The 16,274-nt window shown below is 42.2% G+C and overlaps 1 protein-coding gene across 1 annotated transcript in view; it reads right to left on the bottom strand.

The window, feature by feature from the left end:
- The window catches only part of LOC110981381 (gamma-aminobutyric acid type B receptor subunit 1-like), a 117,495-nt gene that overhangs the window by 7,824 nt on the left and 93,397 nt on the right, over positions 1 to 16,274 (bottom strand). The window contains exons 8-13 of the mRNA XM_022238911.2: positions 15,286 to 15,349; positions 13,990 to 14,067; positions 6,328 to 6,481; positions 5,789 to 5,921; positions 1,919 to 2,062; positions 878 to 1,076 (exon numbers count right to left, since the gene is read on the bottom strand). Coding sequence (XP_022094603.1) covers positions 878 to 1,076; positions 1,919 to 2,062; positions 5,789 to 5,921; positions 6,328 to 6,481; positions 13,990 to 14,067; positions 15,286 to 15,349 — 772 coding nt within the window. The remainder of the gene's footprint in view (positions 1 to 877; positions 1,077 to 1,918; positions 2,063 to 5,788; positions 5,922 to 6,327; positions 6,482 to 13,989; positions 14,068 to 15,285; positions 15,350 to 16,274) is intronic.

Raw genomic sequence — 16,274 nt, 5'->3', positions numbered from 1 at the left:
AGAGGAGTACAGAGTTTTATTTCACCACTTGCTGCCGGGTGGATTTTTCTTGAGCAAGACAAGATGCTGGCTCATTTTCAAGAGTTTCCCGTTTTCAATGTTCTTCAAAAATTCATCATTTCATTTAATGGCCATTTATACCAAAATGAAGGACTCTTTGGGCACTATTCTAAAGCTGACAGCTCAAATTCATTGACTCCTGAATATTTCAGCCAGGCCTGCAGCCTTGGAAAAAGAGCCCAGATTGTGCGGTATTCCGTAAGATTCTTTTGTTCCCGAAACCGGCACAGTGCACTGCTGACCTCTTTTCAATAGGGGCCAGATTAGCGTGCAGAGGTGCTGTGTGGCTCATCGCTGCGTTGGTGGAGAGCTTTTGTCCCCGGTGGTAATCCGCTCACTCTAAATGCCTCAAACCATGGTATACTGTTTCAAAACAAGGCTGGATTTTCTCCACTATTGAGAGCGAAAATAATATCGGTAATGCCCAGCAGCTCAGTCTTTTGTGCTGAGCACGGTCTTTTGTTATAAGGTCCAACTCTTTTGTCCCAGTTCCAGGCTCCCCGGCTCTGCATATAAAGCCTATGTACTCGAAAACGGGTCGCCCGGCAGGAAGTGGTTAATATTTTCCTAGGTAAAATTTATGTCATGGGCCCCTTTAAAGTCAGGGGTGTGTGTTTAGTCACAAACAAAAAAGCTGAGAACAGTTGGTAAAAAGCTGAAATTCACAAAGGCTTTCATAATTTTGTACCAAGAGGGTGCACAAAAATGCTGAAAATCAGCTTAAAACACCCCTGAAAATATTGCTTGGAGAATTTTTTTCGGGGGGGAGGGGTCAGCAAAATTCTTCAGGGTGGAGGTAAGGGAAGTCCCCACTCACCAAGCCAAATGGAGAGATGCTCGGCCTCACAGTGCTCCAGCTGTGGCTGGATCTCCAGGTCGTCCTCATAGTGCTCCTCCTTGTCGAAGTCCTCCACCTGACGGTACAGCGGGTCGATGACCTGCCAGATGGTCAGTAGGACCAGGTCCACCACCAGCAGGATGCCAATCATCAGGTACATCTTCCAGACTTCTACTTTCTGCTCAAACGGTGGGAGGGGAGAAAGGAAGAACTAAACACACAAAACGGAGGGACATTTTCATTGGGAGACTTTGAGACATTGGTGGCAGCAGACATACCAGTCCTTTTCCACACTACGGCACCTGCTCAGAACGATGCGCACATGCTCAGAACAATGTGCACATGCTCACAACTGGTAAAACGGGCAAATGTGTTCGCTGCCTCCAAGTGTTTCAAAGTATCCCATTAGAGGAAAGATTTTGCCTCAAAGAGAATTCCTAAAACCTTTGTGCATTTAATATTTGGAAATACATTAAAATAAGGCTGCTTTTCAGGATGACAATCTTAGATCCTGTTCCACTTTGTACATGTACATGCAGTGCCAATCCTCGGAAATGATGCACTGAAGTCAAAGACTGGGCAGCCTATTTTGCCAATTTTGACTGCTACAGGCGGTCAAGTTCAATTAAACCTTTCTGGTCCTTGTGAGCCTGGATAAATAGAAGAAAGTAAAGCCAACTTGCCACGGCACAAAGTAAACACTATTGTAGTCAAATACTTTACAGAAACTTGAAAGTCACTAGGGTCTTCACAAACTTTTCACCAACTATCACAAACACAATGACGAGTGCTTTCACTACTAAAGGTGGGAGTTAAGGTCCATGTATGAATAATTTGTCTTTGTCATTAACAGAAAGGTACTTGTGACTCCCTCTTCTTGAAAAGTACTTGACTACAGTACTAAAGCAATCATTAAAACTTTAATTTAGAGGGGCCACTGAACTGTTGTCATTGATTCATTTAGGCCAGTTCTGAAGTTTAGACCTCCACTGTGACCGGTGTTTGTTGGCAGAGACTCACCTGAAGGCTGATTTTCCGCCGCCTCCGTCGTCCATCCTCGCTTTCCGATTTCTCCTGTGTCACCAGACTGTGCATCATCCAGATTTTGCTGAACATGGCTCCGTAGCCCAGGGAAAATGCTACAGCTAAAAGCCATGCAACCGACTGCATAAGAAAAAACAAAACCAAAAAAATTAACCGAGAAAAAACAAACAAACCAATGCCCTATAAATATACCACTGTCCAATCAACCTAAAAGTGTAAAACCATGATGTTTGGCCACTGCATTGGCTTAACAAGATATTTGATCACCTTGGCAAACAAAATTTTACAGGTATCCACAGGATGTGAAAAATGAGCAGTTAACAAAGTTTATTTGAAGATAAAATGGTTATCCTGTTTTTGCCCTTGCGACATCGAAAACGACGTGCTTCCCTTCCCAATTGCGCTAGCTTTTCTAGCCCCATCATGGCCTGCAGGGATACTATTCTTGTCAACACTTCTCTTGCACCCAAGTGATAATTCATAACGTATTTAATGCACACGTACTGCATGCCCAATTACTGAGGCTCTGCATGACTGCCAAACAATCCTTATGTCCTTGTCTTATATCTCTCAGACATGCTCTTGGAAGCTTGGACGAAATGTGAGCTGGGGGGGGAGTAGACAAACCCACGCAATCAAACCCAAGCAGGATGAGCCAACAGCTCTCTTGTTCCATTTCCATAACACACAAAGTGATGAGCCACCGGACATACTTGAGGCATGATGTGCCGAATGAGTACGTCTATATCATGCTATTCAGTTCACATTCAAATCGTATACCAACTCAATGCCTCCGCCTCGCTGCAATTCTTCCCTATTAACTTGTGACCTGATTACCGCGTGACCCGGCCCTTTCTGAGTTCCCCCGCGAGCTGTGTTCTGATTTGCTCAGCCAAGCATGTTCTCATCACAGAGTGTGCTTGTGTAGTAGTCTCAGGGGCCGGTTATGGGAGGACGAGCTGGCAGAAAGAGACGGATAGCATCGCAGCCTCATGAGAAACATGCCCATAACGGGGTAACGTTATCAATCTTGCTGCCTGATTCAGCCGGATCATAGAGTCTAATGGAGTATGTAGTGCATATAGGTAATTCCAGAAATTAGAGGTCCATTTTTGTGTGTGTCCCTGTCACATCTGAAATATGATTTTGTAAGTTCAGAACACATTTTCTAATTTCTAAGCCAAACAAATAGTTATAATTTGAAATCAATTCTGGTGATATTTCCATGTCAAACAACAAAGGTCAGATGTGACAGGGACACAAAAATGTCACCCCTTTGGACCCCTGAATTCTGGAATTACCTATATACCCTTTTTATCCAACACCCTTTGACATTACCAGTGGCTGCACGCAGTTCTTTAGAATGATCAATTTTCGTTATTACGCCAGAGAATTACTCTCGAAGCCCATGAATAGTCCATTTGGCAATAAAATTTTCACTTGTGCATCATGTAAGCTTACTGCACGCACCTTGTGTTGAATCACAGTGTCTTTTTTTTACGACAATCTTTTATTTTCTTAACACACCTGTAATTTGGGGAAAGTTTCTTTAGTTTATAGACATAAAGGCTGCAGCTGACTCAGGTATAATGAGAAGAACGACACGGGACACTGGAATTCAATCAGAACTTGGCATGAGCACCGCCAGGATTTTTCCCGGGAAGAAATTTTTGGGGGTGGGGCAAAGTACTGATCAGCCACGAACTGATAAACCATTAACAGTGGGGGGGTCAATTTTAAGGTTTATTAAAGCAAATTAGTGACTCGTGTCCCCTTTCATCGCTCTTTTTGTTTCCTTTTTAATTTAAATTTTTTTATGCAGGGTGCACAATCCCCTTATGATGCAAATGGTGCTTGATGTCTGGGTAAAGTAAATTAGGTCTCACTGAAAGGATTCTGGGAGTTCGAAAAAAAAATGACAATTTCATTTCACAAATAATTAAAGCTCCACATAGGTTTCATACACTTGAAACAAACAACTTTCTAAATAGAGCAAGAACCCCTCAATAGCAACGAAACAAAATAATAAAAAAACTCTGTAGTTATTTAAGATGGATGGCAATTCTAATTTTCATTTTTTTTGGGGGGAGGGGGGATGATGGCATGGATGTCTGAGATGATGGTCATCAGGTTTACTGCACACTCTTTGATAAGCAAACAGCACAACGGCTAAATTTATAACTGTAACTGATGTATGAAATGCTGTCGGATTTGGTTTACTCCCTCCATGACTGAACTGAGGTTCAATGGCCTTGAAACACAGCTCTGCATGCAAGACTGTGCGGATATCATTGCTGGCCTGTGTGCCATGTGATCAGCAGGCTAAGTCGCACAAACACATGCTTACAAGACAAAGGTCGTGAACACCATTCGATTTGTGCCCGATTGTCAATGGGCAGACCTGCCCCGAGGCACATGCAGTACATGGCAGGTGAAAATGCCAGATTAATCAATGGGCTATTGTTAGTGACGCCAATTCCTTCCGGCGAGTTTGAGGCATGGCCGGGGAGAATGGGGGGAAAGAAGAAGAAAGGAAAAAAAAGAAACGAGGGGAAAAAAATTCCCAATAAATGACTGAATGGACGTTTTGGTGGGGCAAAATGCTCAAATTGAGTGTGATAAATGTTTATTAAAGCTTCCCTTTCTCACTAGTGAAGGAATCAATTCTGCCTTGTCAGTACCAGAGATTCAAACGAGCTTAAAAGGGGAAATGCTAGGCTAAAAACTGTTGACAAGAATACCTTAAAAAAGCTTTATAGATGTATTTATTATAGTATTATTATGGGAGAAAAAAATTATGCTAATCACTGAAGAATTTTTTAAACTGTGATATCTGTTGAGAAGCAGCATTATAAATTTCAAACTGAAATACTGTATGCGAAAACCAACTGCAAAAGTTCTATGATTAATATCAGATATCATTTGACAGCTGGAGTGGTTACTGATAAAGCTATTATTCATCATATTGATGACAAGTGTTTAATTCAATGGAGTACCCACGTCAACCCCTCCCCAATACTGAAAAACATCTCCAGTATTTACCCGTTAGAACATTCTTCCCGCAAATATCTAAACATTTGGGCACAGAAAATTGGCAATTTTCAATCATATTTATATATTAATTTAAAAAACAATTTGGGGGTGTCATTTTCAAGGAGTCTGATCATTATTCATTTGATAATGAACTCAAGTCTCTTGTGGAATTATAAATTCTTCACACTCTGTCAAGAATTCTTTCTCTGAATTAAGGGTTACTTTCCTGATTTCCTTTTTGAAAATTACGATTTAAAACAGACACAAGAATAAGCCACTACGCTTAGCTCAGTTCAGTTCTCCTTGGATATAAAGGTATATCAAATAACATACACGTATTCCTGATACACGCATGCATGTGGGGCTCTGGAACTACTGTGAATGAATTTGCAAAGATTGCTTCCAGAAAATACTAACTCTGCAATTCCCCAAATTCAGGGAGTGATAACACCAGGTAATAACCTGACCAAACAAGTCACAAGGTTGCACGAACATTACTGAAAGACTCTGGGGTGGTACAAGTTGTACATGTACTTTACACAAAAACTGACATCACCCGGCATCATCAACGGCAGATCTCACGTGTCAAAAGAGAATTTTTAACAGATTAAAAAGATCCTCTTTCCATAACAGAGGCTCACCGGTCTTTGTTCCATGGTGTCCACAGTTTCAGACCCATAAGCCAACACCTTTTCCACCCAAACTATGCGGTGACTTTTAACAACAGCCCTTTCAAGGGTACACACAAAAGGACACAAAAAGCACCACACGGCAAATTTTTATAATCTTGTGAGACAGAAGTCCAAGACTCACACTGCAGACCATGGGAAACTGGTCTTCGCTGACATACTGTCCATCCAGACCCATCAGGAAGACACTCATCAGACCGATGATGCAGCCGATAGCCGTCAGGTTGTTGATGTGGGGCTGGGAGCAGCTGATGTACCTGTTTTGGGGCAAGATACATAGCTCAGAGACGATTCAGATTTTTTAATTTAAATGCAAGGGTCCTGTTTGTTTTACGTGGATCTGGATCTCAATCAAAGATCCCAAGGCTGGTTCGCTCTATCCATCTGGCATGTTCTAGTGCCAGTGAACCAATGTTAGATCTGTGATTGGGATCCCCATCCATGTGAAACAATTAAGCCCTAAAATACCCAAAGTCGTATGGTCATAGTGTTGTAATGGCAACTTACCACTGTTTAGAAAAATTGACAACCCCCCCATCTCGTGGCTGGCACAACATTGGAAATAGGTTGCACAGAGCCCTTTTTAGCTCTTTGGCCTTTGTATTTGTATGCGAAGCACTGGAATAATGATCTGTGGGTATTGGGTTCAATTCCACCTCTTACCCTGTGTGTTGGAAGCACATGTTGAAGGTGATGCAGACGCAGGCAAAGATGATGGCCAGGCCGGCCAGCACGCAGACGGGGATGAAGAGGTCCTTGGAGATGACCCTCAGCTGGGGCCTGGTGTCCACGCCGTCCTTGGGCGGCCCGTCTCCTCCTGAAGGGGAGGAGCACAAAGAAAAGGAGAGGAGAGGCAGGAGTTAGGGAGTTTTCTTGGGACGCAACATGGCCATCCCAAGATTGTTGTAACAATGAAACATGGAACGCATATAACTGTGGTCAAAACGCGCAAAACAAAACAAGTCTCAGCCTTGGTGGACACTTTTACCACCATTTCTGTCCGGCTCCTGCATTCAGAGACATCCAAGAATTCTCAAAGAGTTTGATGCAATCGCAGTCAGATGGAAATTTAGCATTTGAACACATGCAGTAATTTCTTCCCACAAATCAAAAAAAATAAAAGGTAGTGCCAGACTGCACCCGATTCAAACATTCTCTACTCACACAGAATATTAGAACCTACTCTTTGCTGCAAAATGCCTTTTTAGGTAAGACACGATAACAGCTTCATTTTTTGTTCAATTTCATTAATTGTTCTGATAAAACAGACAATTTAAGGAATTTATGAGTAAATTAAGAAATTTTATTAGTCCCACTTTGAAAATTCAATGAAATTGTTTAGCTCAGGGAAGCTGGGTATTAACAACCACGGAAAATGATGATTTCATTTCACCACAACGAATACCTTTCTTTATGAAAAAATTTCCAAACAGCCAAACGTGTCCGGTTTGGCATTTACATAACCTTTTTCCATTTATCTTGGTACAGCAGAACATCTTATGTGATGTGGCCTTGGGGCCATGCCATCTCTGGAAATAAAAACTGCTAGGACCACACTGGTGCTTCCACACCAGTGTGTGCTGTAAAAGGTTGTTCTTTGTTACCACACGATGCCTCTGTGAAGAAGCAATTGATTGGCCTATCAATTTACACAATGGTGTTCTGATTAAAGGAAAGCTTACATCCAGGTGCATCCCCCCACCCAAAAAGGGAGTTGAGCATGATACCCCCTTTGATGAAGAGGAAACAAAGACAGGCATCCAACCTTCAAAATAATGCATCATTGTAACATCAAAAGCACCAGTGAACTTGATCAACTGTTCAAACAATTTGTATTCCTATCGATACGTGTCCGTTAAAAATACATGAAAGCCCTTTTCTCTGCCAAATGTCTTACAATATTCACAGTTCATCGGTACCCTGCATCAATGCTCACATCAAAGTTTGATCATTCTGGGAAACAACGAGCTCCTGTACGTTACTGGACATCAATAATGCATCAAGTGTGTCAGTCGTGCAATCATTACCGATCATGTTTAAATGTTGTTCTCACTCCCAATAACCCCCATCTTTGCTTCGTTCACTTCGGGAGTTCTGCGTTTGACAGCTTCTACTTAATTTCCGTGGATTTTTACGGCAGAATTAGCCAATCAAAGATTGCACTTTTGTAACCTCACAACCACTGAAATTGGTCATTTCTTATCATACATTCTTAGATGACTATGAAATGATGACAAAATTGAACTGTAGGAAAACTTCACGAAACTTGATAATTAACAAATGGCTTGAAATCACATCTTCTCTTTGAAGAGAGACTACTTGGAGACTACTACTAAAAGAATAAAATTTTCTGTTATATAAAACACCACATTTTTAACAGTTGTTATTATCTTTTTTAATATTCTGAAGTGTTGTCTATTGTTACTCCTAATCAAATGATGTTCACGGCCATTAAACCTTGTCTTCACGCCAATTACGTCTCTCCATTCTACCAAATCAAATTACGTGCAATTACGCATGCATACGATAGTGATGGACCCATCAGCTGCCCCAGAGGAAGGTCAGCCAGCTTTCATACTTCGCCCCTTTGCACAATGCAATCGCGGACACACCGGATGTAAAATGGCAGGCTTCATTCAATGCCACCACTGCTTTCAGAAGCATTTTTCATGCAGGAGTCTCCCCGAATCCCCCAATGTCACGCCAACTTTAAATTAAAAATTTAAAGCCTTAATTGAAATCAATTAAATTAAGGCCTCTCTGATGAACTGCCACACTTAGGAAAAATTTTCTGAAAAAAAGAACGGCAAAAAAAACACCCAAAGTACAATCAGAAAGTCTCCTCCAATGACAAATACTACAATAAACGCCAATCACTGACTGCTTCTTACTAACTCAGCTTGATTCTAATCCACCAGGAGTCTTCTCTCCGAATTACTCTTGCAACAACAGAAATAAGTGACCACAAATATTTGGAGGACATCAAAACATGACCTCCCCAGTTAAACAATTATGATTTGGCTTGACACTTTTTGCACACTAGCGGTCAGCTCTATCCCAGAGAGTTGTAGTCCTAGCTTCACCACCAGGTGTCTGTGTTTATTCTGGGCATCCTAACATCCCGAGTTTGTAGCTGACAGATGTCCAACCAGCTGAAATGGCCAGGGACGGCAGGCAGTGAGTTGGAAGGCTGTTGCTATATATTTATAAATATCTTTTTTTTTCCTGGCCAATGTTTGTTTTGGATCCCGTGCAAATATTTTGGGTGGTGGCCTGCATTGGTTGTGAAGGGATGTTCATCGGTTGTGAAGGGAAGATCTGCGAGGTGTAGAAACGTGCCTAACAGAGCTCATGTTTTGGGCAACATATGACATCCGTGGTTGCCAAACCCGCTTTGCGGTCAAAACATTTGATTTGAAACACGATTTCCACGTAAACACAGCCTCACGAAGCATGCATGTGCTTGCCTGTGCAATTCAGGTTACTAATAAATACCAGTGACAGCAGCTGATAATTGAAAAAAAAAAGCTACCTGTATGCAAAAGGGCATTTTCAGAAATAACTGCAGTCGCATATAATGCATTTCTAAGGAACTAATGACATGAAAGGGGGAGCTTATAATGGACGGAAATCTATCAAATCATCGGAGAAGTCTCCTGCATTCCAACACCCCTTGGGCACCTTAAAAACTGCATTAACATCAGCCTGTAAGAGCCACAACCATGCACTACAGTGCCTGTTTCTCTTATGATCACAACCGCATCTTTGAGACCCAACCATCTAAACGCTGATGCTCTCCAATAACAAGACAACACATGGCGGAACTGTGCTATCGAGGCTTGCTTTTTTAATGCTACATGACGCAGAAAAAAAAATCTGGCTGTGTGGGTTTAACATAATGCATGTTTGGCTCTTAGTAGAAAAAAAAAATCTTGTACTAACATTTACAAGCTTGAACAAGGGAAGAGTGAACACGCTGGTAATTGATAGGGACACGCAAGGTACTTGCTTGGCCGTGCCCGCCGGCGCAAGCTGCCAGTTTATTTTTTAATAAAGTTTTGATGGGACAGAACATGTCTCGGGTTGTGTTGATAGGATATTGGACAAAATGTGAGATAAAAAGAAAGGCGGGGGGGGTTAGGTTGGGACAACCTCTAGAAATAATTTGACCAACCAGTAAACCAGCACTGAGTGATATTTTCTTTTAAAAATTACCCATTCAAACACAAAAAACCTAACCATTGAAAGCCAATAAAAAAGATAAAGGAATGTATACGTGATAGGTGTCAAAGGTCAGGGATCAAGACATGTTCGGTAGTATTTCACCTATATTGGTAATTCTAAAACTGCTTTATTTTTTCCAGACTGTGTAAGATGAAATAAAAATTCCTTTTCTAGAGCAGTGTTCTGGTCTAAATTTACATGATAAATTTTTCTAGAAACAAGTTACATGTATGAAAGCAAAAGCCCATTAACCAAATGTTCGGCATTGGACAGTTCATACAGTCCATGCAATTCAGACACTTGGCTACAATTTCGGAACATACTACACGGAGGTAAAACTTCCCACCAATTGTGAATTGAAGAAAGCTAATGGCTGATAAGAGGGGGACCCGAAATGGAGATGAATATTGATATGTGTGGGCTCATGTTTTCTCATCTGGGTGACACATTCTGTCTTCAAAGTGATTACATAACTGCCTCGTAATTCATAAGCAGAATGACGACCAGCCCCCCCCCGGCAAATCTTTACCTCCCTTTAAAAGGATATTACTGTCAACCACTGGCACTATACAAATCCTTGCAAGGAAAAAACTTTCACACGTTTCAAGTTTCTAATGTTCTCATCTCACCATCAAATCAACCACACATCCTTTTTATCCCGATCTGTGGATAAAATATGCACAAAAACTTTCCATTGATGCACTTGTGTCTTTTCATATAAAGCTTCCATTACTCCCAACTGTCCATCTCGCCAAGTCTGAATTGGTAGGTCTGTCGTTCTTTAAGGACCCCTGCACTAAACGCATGCAAAACACGCTGCTAACAGAATGCTGTCCAGCGGCCAACAATGTTGAAATACCATGTTGCCCTTTGGGGGGGGCTGGTACAACAGCAGTTGTATGATTGTGAGTCCACGATGCAATTAGCAGACAGACAAGCTCATAAAATGACCAAATCAATGAACGCCTTCAGCATTTTTGCCTGCCGTAAGAAAAATCCAGGAACCCACATTGATGCTCATGTTCTCTATCTGCACCCCCCTCCCCGAAGCATCACGCATAATGCCATAGCAACAATCTAGGCAAGCTGTTTTTTTTTATCCACCTGCCACAACTTTCCCTTTCCAAGCACTTTTAACAGAATCTTGTTTAGCTCAATCTTCGCACATTCTCTCAATTTTGCTGAACAAGATCTTTATTGTGACAACTCCCTTGGAGTAAACACTGCTATTTTCTTGTCCCCAGATATTTTTTGAGGAGGGACGTTTTTTTACTGCAAGAATCCCGAGGGGGTTCTGTAGAGCTTGCCAATACAAACCATGGAATGGATTTCGACGTGGGAGTGGAGGGAAGGGGGGGGGGTTGGGAGACGAGAGTCGATACCAATTACATTACGCTAGGATTGGATTGGTTGGGGACAGCTGTTGAGTGCGGGGCAAAGTCAATAAAAAGTGCTCTTCATTTTCCCCCAATGCACTCCTGTTAACAGGCCTTTTTGTCCTGTCTGACCGTTTCTCACACTTACCGGTAGCTTCTCACTCTGTCTTGTCTTTATTTAACACCCCCTTTTGCCTTTGTCTGTCTGTCTGTCTGTCTAACTATGGCTATCATCTAAACCACAGCAACTGAACAATCTGAAAATAGGGTCACATTCCAGTGTACTTGACCATAATATCAAACCCAGATGTGAAGCATTATCTTGCATCAATGTTCCCACAAAACGCCTAAAACTACATGTACTTCTTTCTGTTTCCTCTATATGGCGTGGAACAATGTTCCTGTAAACATCGGTAGAAACAAAACCATCTTAAAGTTGTGCAGCTCATCCAGAAAGGGGTGGTATAGGCAGTGGCATATCTAGGGCTACATGTCGGGGGAGGGGGGCACCTGGGGTGCACACATTTTTACAAGGGGGCACCACAAGAAAATAAGCTGTAGCTGCATTGCAAGGGAGATTATTCAGAGATTTCAAAGGGGGGAGAGGGCATTTGGGGGGGGAGTGCCCCTGACCTCTACTTATGCCACTGGACAAGGGTGGATCTTGAACCAAGTTCTCAAGGGGGCAGCAATTGTACGTAGTTAACTATTAATGTAACCTTTTATGGCCTTTCTGAGGGTTGAGGTGACATATTTTGGGTTTTTTTTATATGCTTTCAGAAGGGAAACAAAACAGACAAAAAGGGGAGAGAGGGAAGGAGGGCATCCCAATCTGCCTTAAGTGTGGGAATGTGTGAAAGAACTCTCGCCATAAATTTAATCACAGTAATGGAACTGGATTACCCCACCGTTGGTTGGGTTTCAGGTATCCAGGTACCTGGGTAACCGGGTACCGGTCACAGTCCCAGTAACATAATAAGTGCGCAATCTAGTCTGTAGCAGAAAGTTAAAGACATCTTTTCCTCAACTAAATCCATTATTCAGATGTGAATAGTGTTCAACTTTCTCCTTTGCTGTCAAGTGACCTTGCAAAAAAATAAACAGTTTTTGCACATTGCTCTGAAAGATATAATTCAAGATAAATTTGAATCCAGGGGAAAACAATAACAAGGAATACACATCCAGGAACTGAGATTCTACACGATACTGACATTTGAGCATAATGCACCAACTGGTCCAACCTAGGATGATAGCTAGTGTACAACAAGGAGGAATCGATCATTCAATTACTCTTTAATCAAACACCAGATCCTGTGAGAAACCACACTGCGAGAGTGAGAGCCCATGCAAAGATTGAGTGAATACAGAGCTCTAATTGGATATTTATGGAGGCACCTTTAGGGTTGCCTGGGACTGCAATCACCAAGGAAACAGTTCCGACAAACGTGATGCGCTACACAGATGACATGCAGGACTAAACAACTGCATTCCACTTTCCTGTTGATGGAAATACACCTCACAGATAGTCATGCTGCTTGACGGTCTTACAAATACAACAGTCTCTGCATGTGATAACAGCCTGGTAAGTGGGAAAAGTAGCCTAAAAATGGCCTCTAGAGGGCAGCGGAAAAGGTAATGTGTCATGGGAGAAGTGGGGGGAGGAAGGGGTTGGGGAGAGGTCAAAGGATCAAAAAACTTTACTCTCAGTATTTCAAACAACCTGCAACAGTTTAGGGGAGTCAGGTCGGCAAGGTAGTTCTCTCCTCACCTTCCACCTCTGTGGTCCCGGGTTCAATTCCTGGCCCGGTCCACATGTGGATTGGGTTTTCAGTCCCTACGTGACTCTGTGGGTTTTACCCAGAATATTCCTCTGGGATTTTCCTCCTACCTCTAAAACTGTAACTGCTTCTTACTGTCTCCCCTTTACTGATGTTGGTGAATGTGGGTTGTTTGGCGGCTGCCCGAGACACCCTTGTATGCCATCGGCTCAACCATGTTTAAATGTGTTCATTGTTCTACGCTTAATGTCTTCATTGAACAGTGCATTTGAACATATCTATATGAAATTTGTGCTTTATAAATGAATAAATTATTATTATTATCATAACAGTTGTTCAGGTTAATGACTGGCACAGAGGTTTTCACACAACTTCCATGCACTCACGAGAATGTACTGTCATCAGTCCAATGCTTGGTTTAGTCTTTTGATATGGAAAGTCCACAAAACAAATATACTTTGACAGAATAAGAAAGGCGGGGAGTCAGGTTGGTGGAGTGGCTGGCTCTTTCCTTGCCTTCCACCTCTGTGGTCCCGGGTTCAATCCCTGGCTTGGTGCACATGTGGATTGGATTTTCAGTCCCTACCTGATTCTATAGGTTTTACCCAGAACGTTCCCCTGGTGTTTTCCCTTCCATCTCTAAAACTGTGACTGCTTCTCACTGTCACCTCTTTACAGGTTTTTTGCAGGCTTGTGAGCTCCAGTGCCTAAGGCACTTTTGAGGAATCCTTGGCGTGATTACCACAAGTACTAAATAATAATAATCAGGTGTCATCTTTAACAAACAGCAAACTTGGGATTCTTCAAGTAGGGCCAAGTTTTGTAAGCAACTGTTAATCAATTTATCTCGGTGACCTAAGCACACGATACATCCCGAGTACCAGGTAAATAGACCAGTGGTTGACAATGGTCACTAATCAAACTTGGACAAGAATTTTTGCCCTTACCTGGCCATTCTACTGGAACTAGCCATGTCAAGTTGTCCATGACGGAGTCGTAGTAAGCAATCTTCCGATATTTTCCATCTGTAGACAGTACAGAGTTTTAACATTCCACATTACCTATCAATACTTCAATTTCCAGTCACAGAGCCCATTTTCCAGCATCTTGTCCCCTAATTAAAACCTGCAGAGACAAGTCTGGCTTTGGGCTTCCATTGGACGGGCAAGGCTTTGCTTGATGGTGAGATATGCTGTAAAGGAGTCAGTTTGATTCCAATGGATTAAGATTTAGGATGGCTGGTAGGATAATCAAAAGGCACTAAATATACCTTTTGGGGATTTAGCTTAGGGTGGAGGTGAAGTTGGGTAGGTTGGCTGGCTCAAAAAAAAATACATGAGAGTAGTCAGGACAGCAAGACCGAACTGTACGTAAGACCGAGTTAGGACTCAACTTTAAAAGGGGGGGGGAGGGAATCAAGTCTACCTTCCAACCTTTTCTGTCAGTGGTATTGCCCCAGTGCATTTTTTCACAAGCCAAGTCTTTAGGCTGAGCCATGACCCAAGATAAGCTGGTTCTTTTAGGGTTAAGATAGTTGTGTGAGGTGGATCAGGACTGGAATATGTAGTGGGTGTTTGGGTAGGATTGAGTTATATGTACACTTGGCATGAAGGTTATGCAGGGGTGAGATTGACCAATGATAAAAATAGCTGAAAACAGCTGAAAAAAGGCATAAAGAAGCTGAACTGAGAAAATCTCCTTTACTTCTGTACACAACCAGTGAGGAAAACAAGCTGAAATCCAAAACAAAAAAAAGCTGAAATCAGCTAAAAAGCGGAGAAATCTCACTCTGGTCATGAGAGCTTATGTTTCATAGTGCGAGACTTGTTTGGCTGGGTTTGGTTGGGACAGGTTAGGTTCACAGAGAGCCATTTGGTTGGAAGGACATAATTTGATCCGGTTAGGTTTAAATACGCTAGGTGGGTGGTTTCAGCTTTTTTGGAGGGTGGGGTGAGATGGGTATCGATAGGTGGGTTGAGCTGGGCATCGGGGGAATTGAGTTTCTCTGGAGCGAAGCTATGCTGGAATACCTGTCAGGAGTCTACTTGTTGGGCTCAACATGGCTGGTTGATTTGGGTGTCGTTGGGCTCAACATGGATGAACTCAGTTCAGAGTGGGTCTATGGAGGGTGGTCTGAAATATGTGATTGCTGAGCTTTCGGTAACTGAGTACCTTCTTCAGGGCAAGCAGATTCAGTTTATTTTAGAATGGTTAGGTTCAGGAGAGATTTACAAAGACCTTACCAATCATTTGTTCAATCTGTGTCCTTGTTACACGGTCTCCTGTTGCTGTGAATGCGACCTGACCCTGTAAAAAAAATAACAAACAGGACACTAAATATCTCCATAATTTTGATTAACCAGGAGTTATTCCATTGACCATAAAGTCTATACTGAAGTAAAGATAACAAATGACCCCCCTCCCCCAAATGAAAAATGAATTCTTGAAAGACTCATCAGAGTGTACTAAAAACCTAACAAACAGTGCATTCCCCACTGGCAATTAAATTTTTTGGGGTACATACACACAACTATACTGCAATTATGGACTTAAAAAAATAACAACAGAAGTGACCCCCATAAAAGTCCAATGCACCTGTTCAAAATTGCCAAGATTTTTGGACTCTTTTTCATCGCCACTGAAATTGCGATGCTTCAAATGCATGACAGTTTCATTCGTCATAAAAAAATTAATTTTACCGGAGCAAAATAAAAAAATCTACAATGCTTTACTAAAGACAGAAAAAGAAAAAACTCTTTCTGGAAGCTCAAGTTAATCCAGCTTAATCCCAAGGGGTCCAGGGAAACATGGCTCAGGGGCTCCAGGCTGGATTAAGGCCAACCGACCTCTCGGCACGGATCAGGGGTTAAATAGGGGCAAGTCAGCCGTATTCACAGGAGGGGCTTCCAGGTTAATAAAGGACCTCAGCTCAGCTGCGCTTCAACGCGGCAAGCCAGATTTTCTTTTTATTTTTTTATATTTTTTGGTTGGGCTCCTGGCGCTGATTTGTGGAGATGTGCGGTCACGTTCTGCATTGTGCGGCGGTAGTCCCCCATGACATTCTCATATTTTTTGGCAGAGCTTGTGAAAGCAAGGGAAGGGAGACAGGACCCGGGGAAAGTGACCATCCCTCGTCCGGTTCATCAATGCGGCGTCAGACCATCATCTCTGCTTGAAATCGTCAATACAATTATTTGATTTGATTTCGCGCGACGTGCCACCGACGGATGTC

The sequence above is a fragment of the Acanthaster planci genome, linkage group LG11, assembly GCF_054643075.1.
Source record: "Acanthaster planci isolate LZ-2023a linkage group LG11, COTS_SCS, whole genome shotgun sequence".
In the NCBI taxonomy this organism is placed as follows: Eukaryota; Metazoa; Echinodermata; class Asteroidea; order Valvatida; family Acanthasteridae; genus Acanthaster; species Acanthaster planci.
The sequence above is the reverse complement of the archived record's forward strand: the minus strand, read 5'-3'. Positions and strand labels throughout refer to the sequence as shown.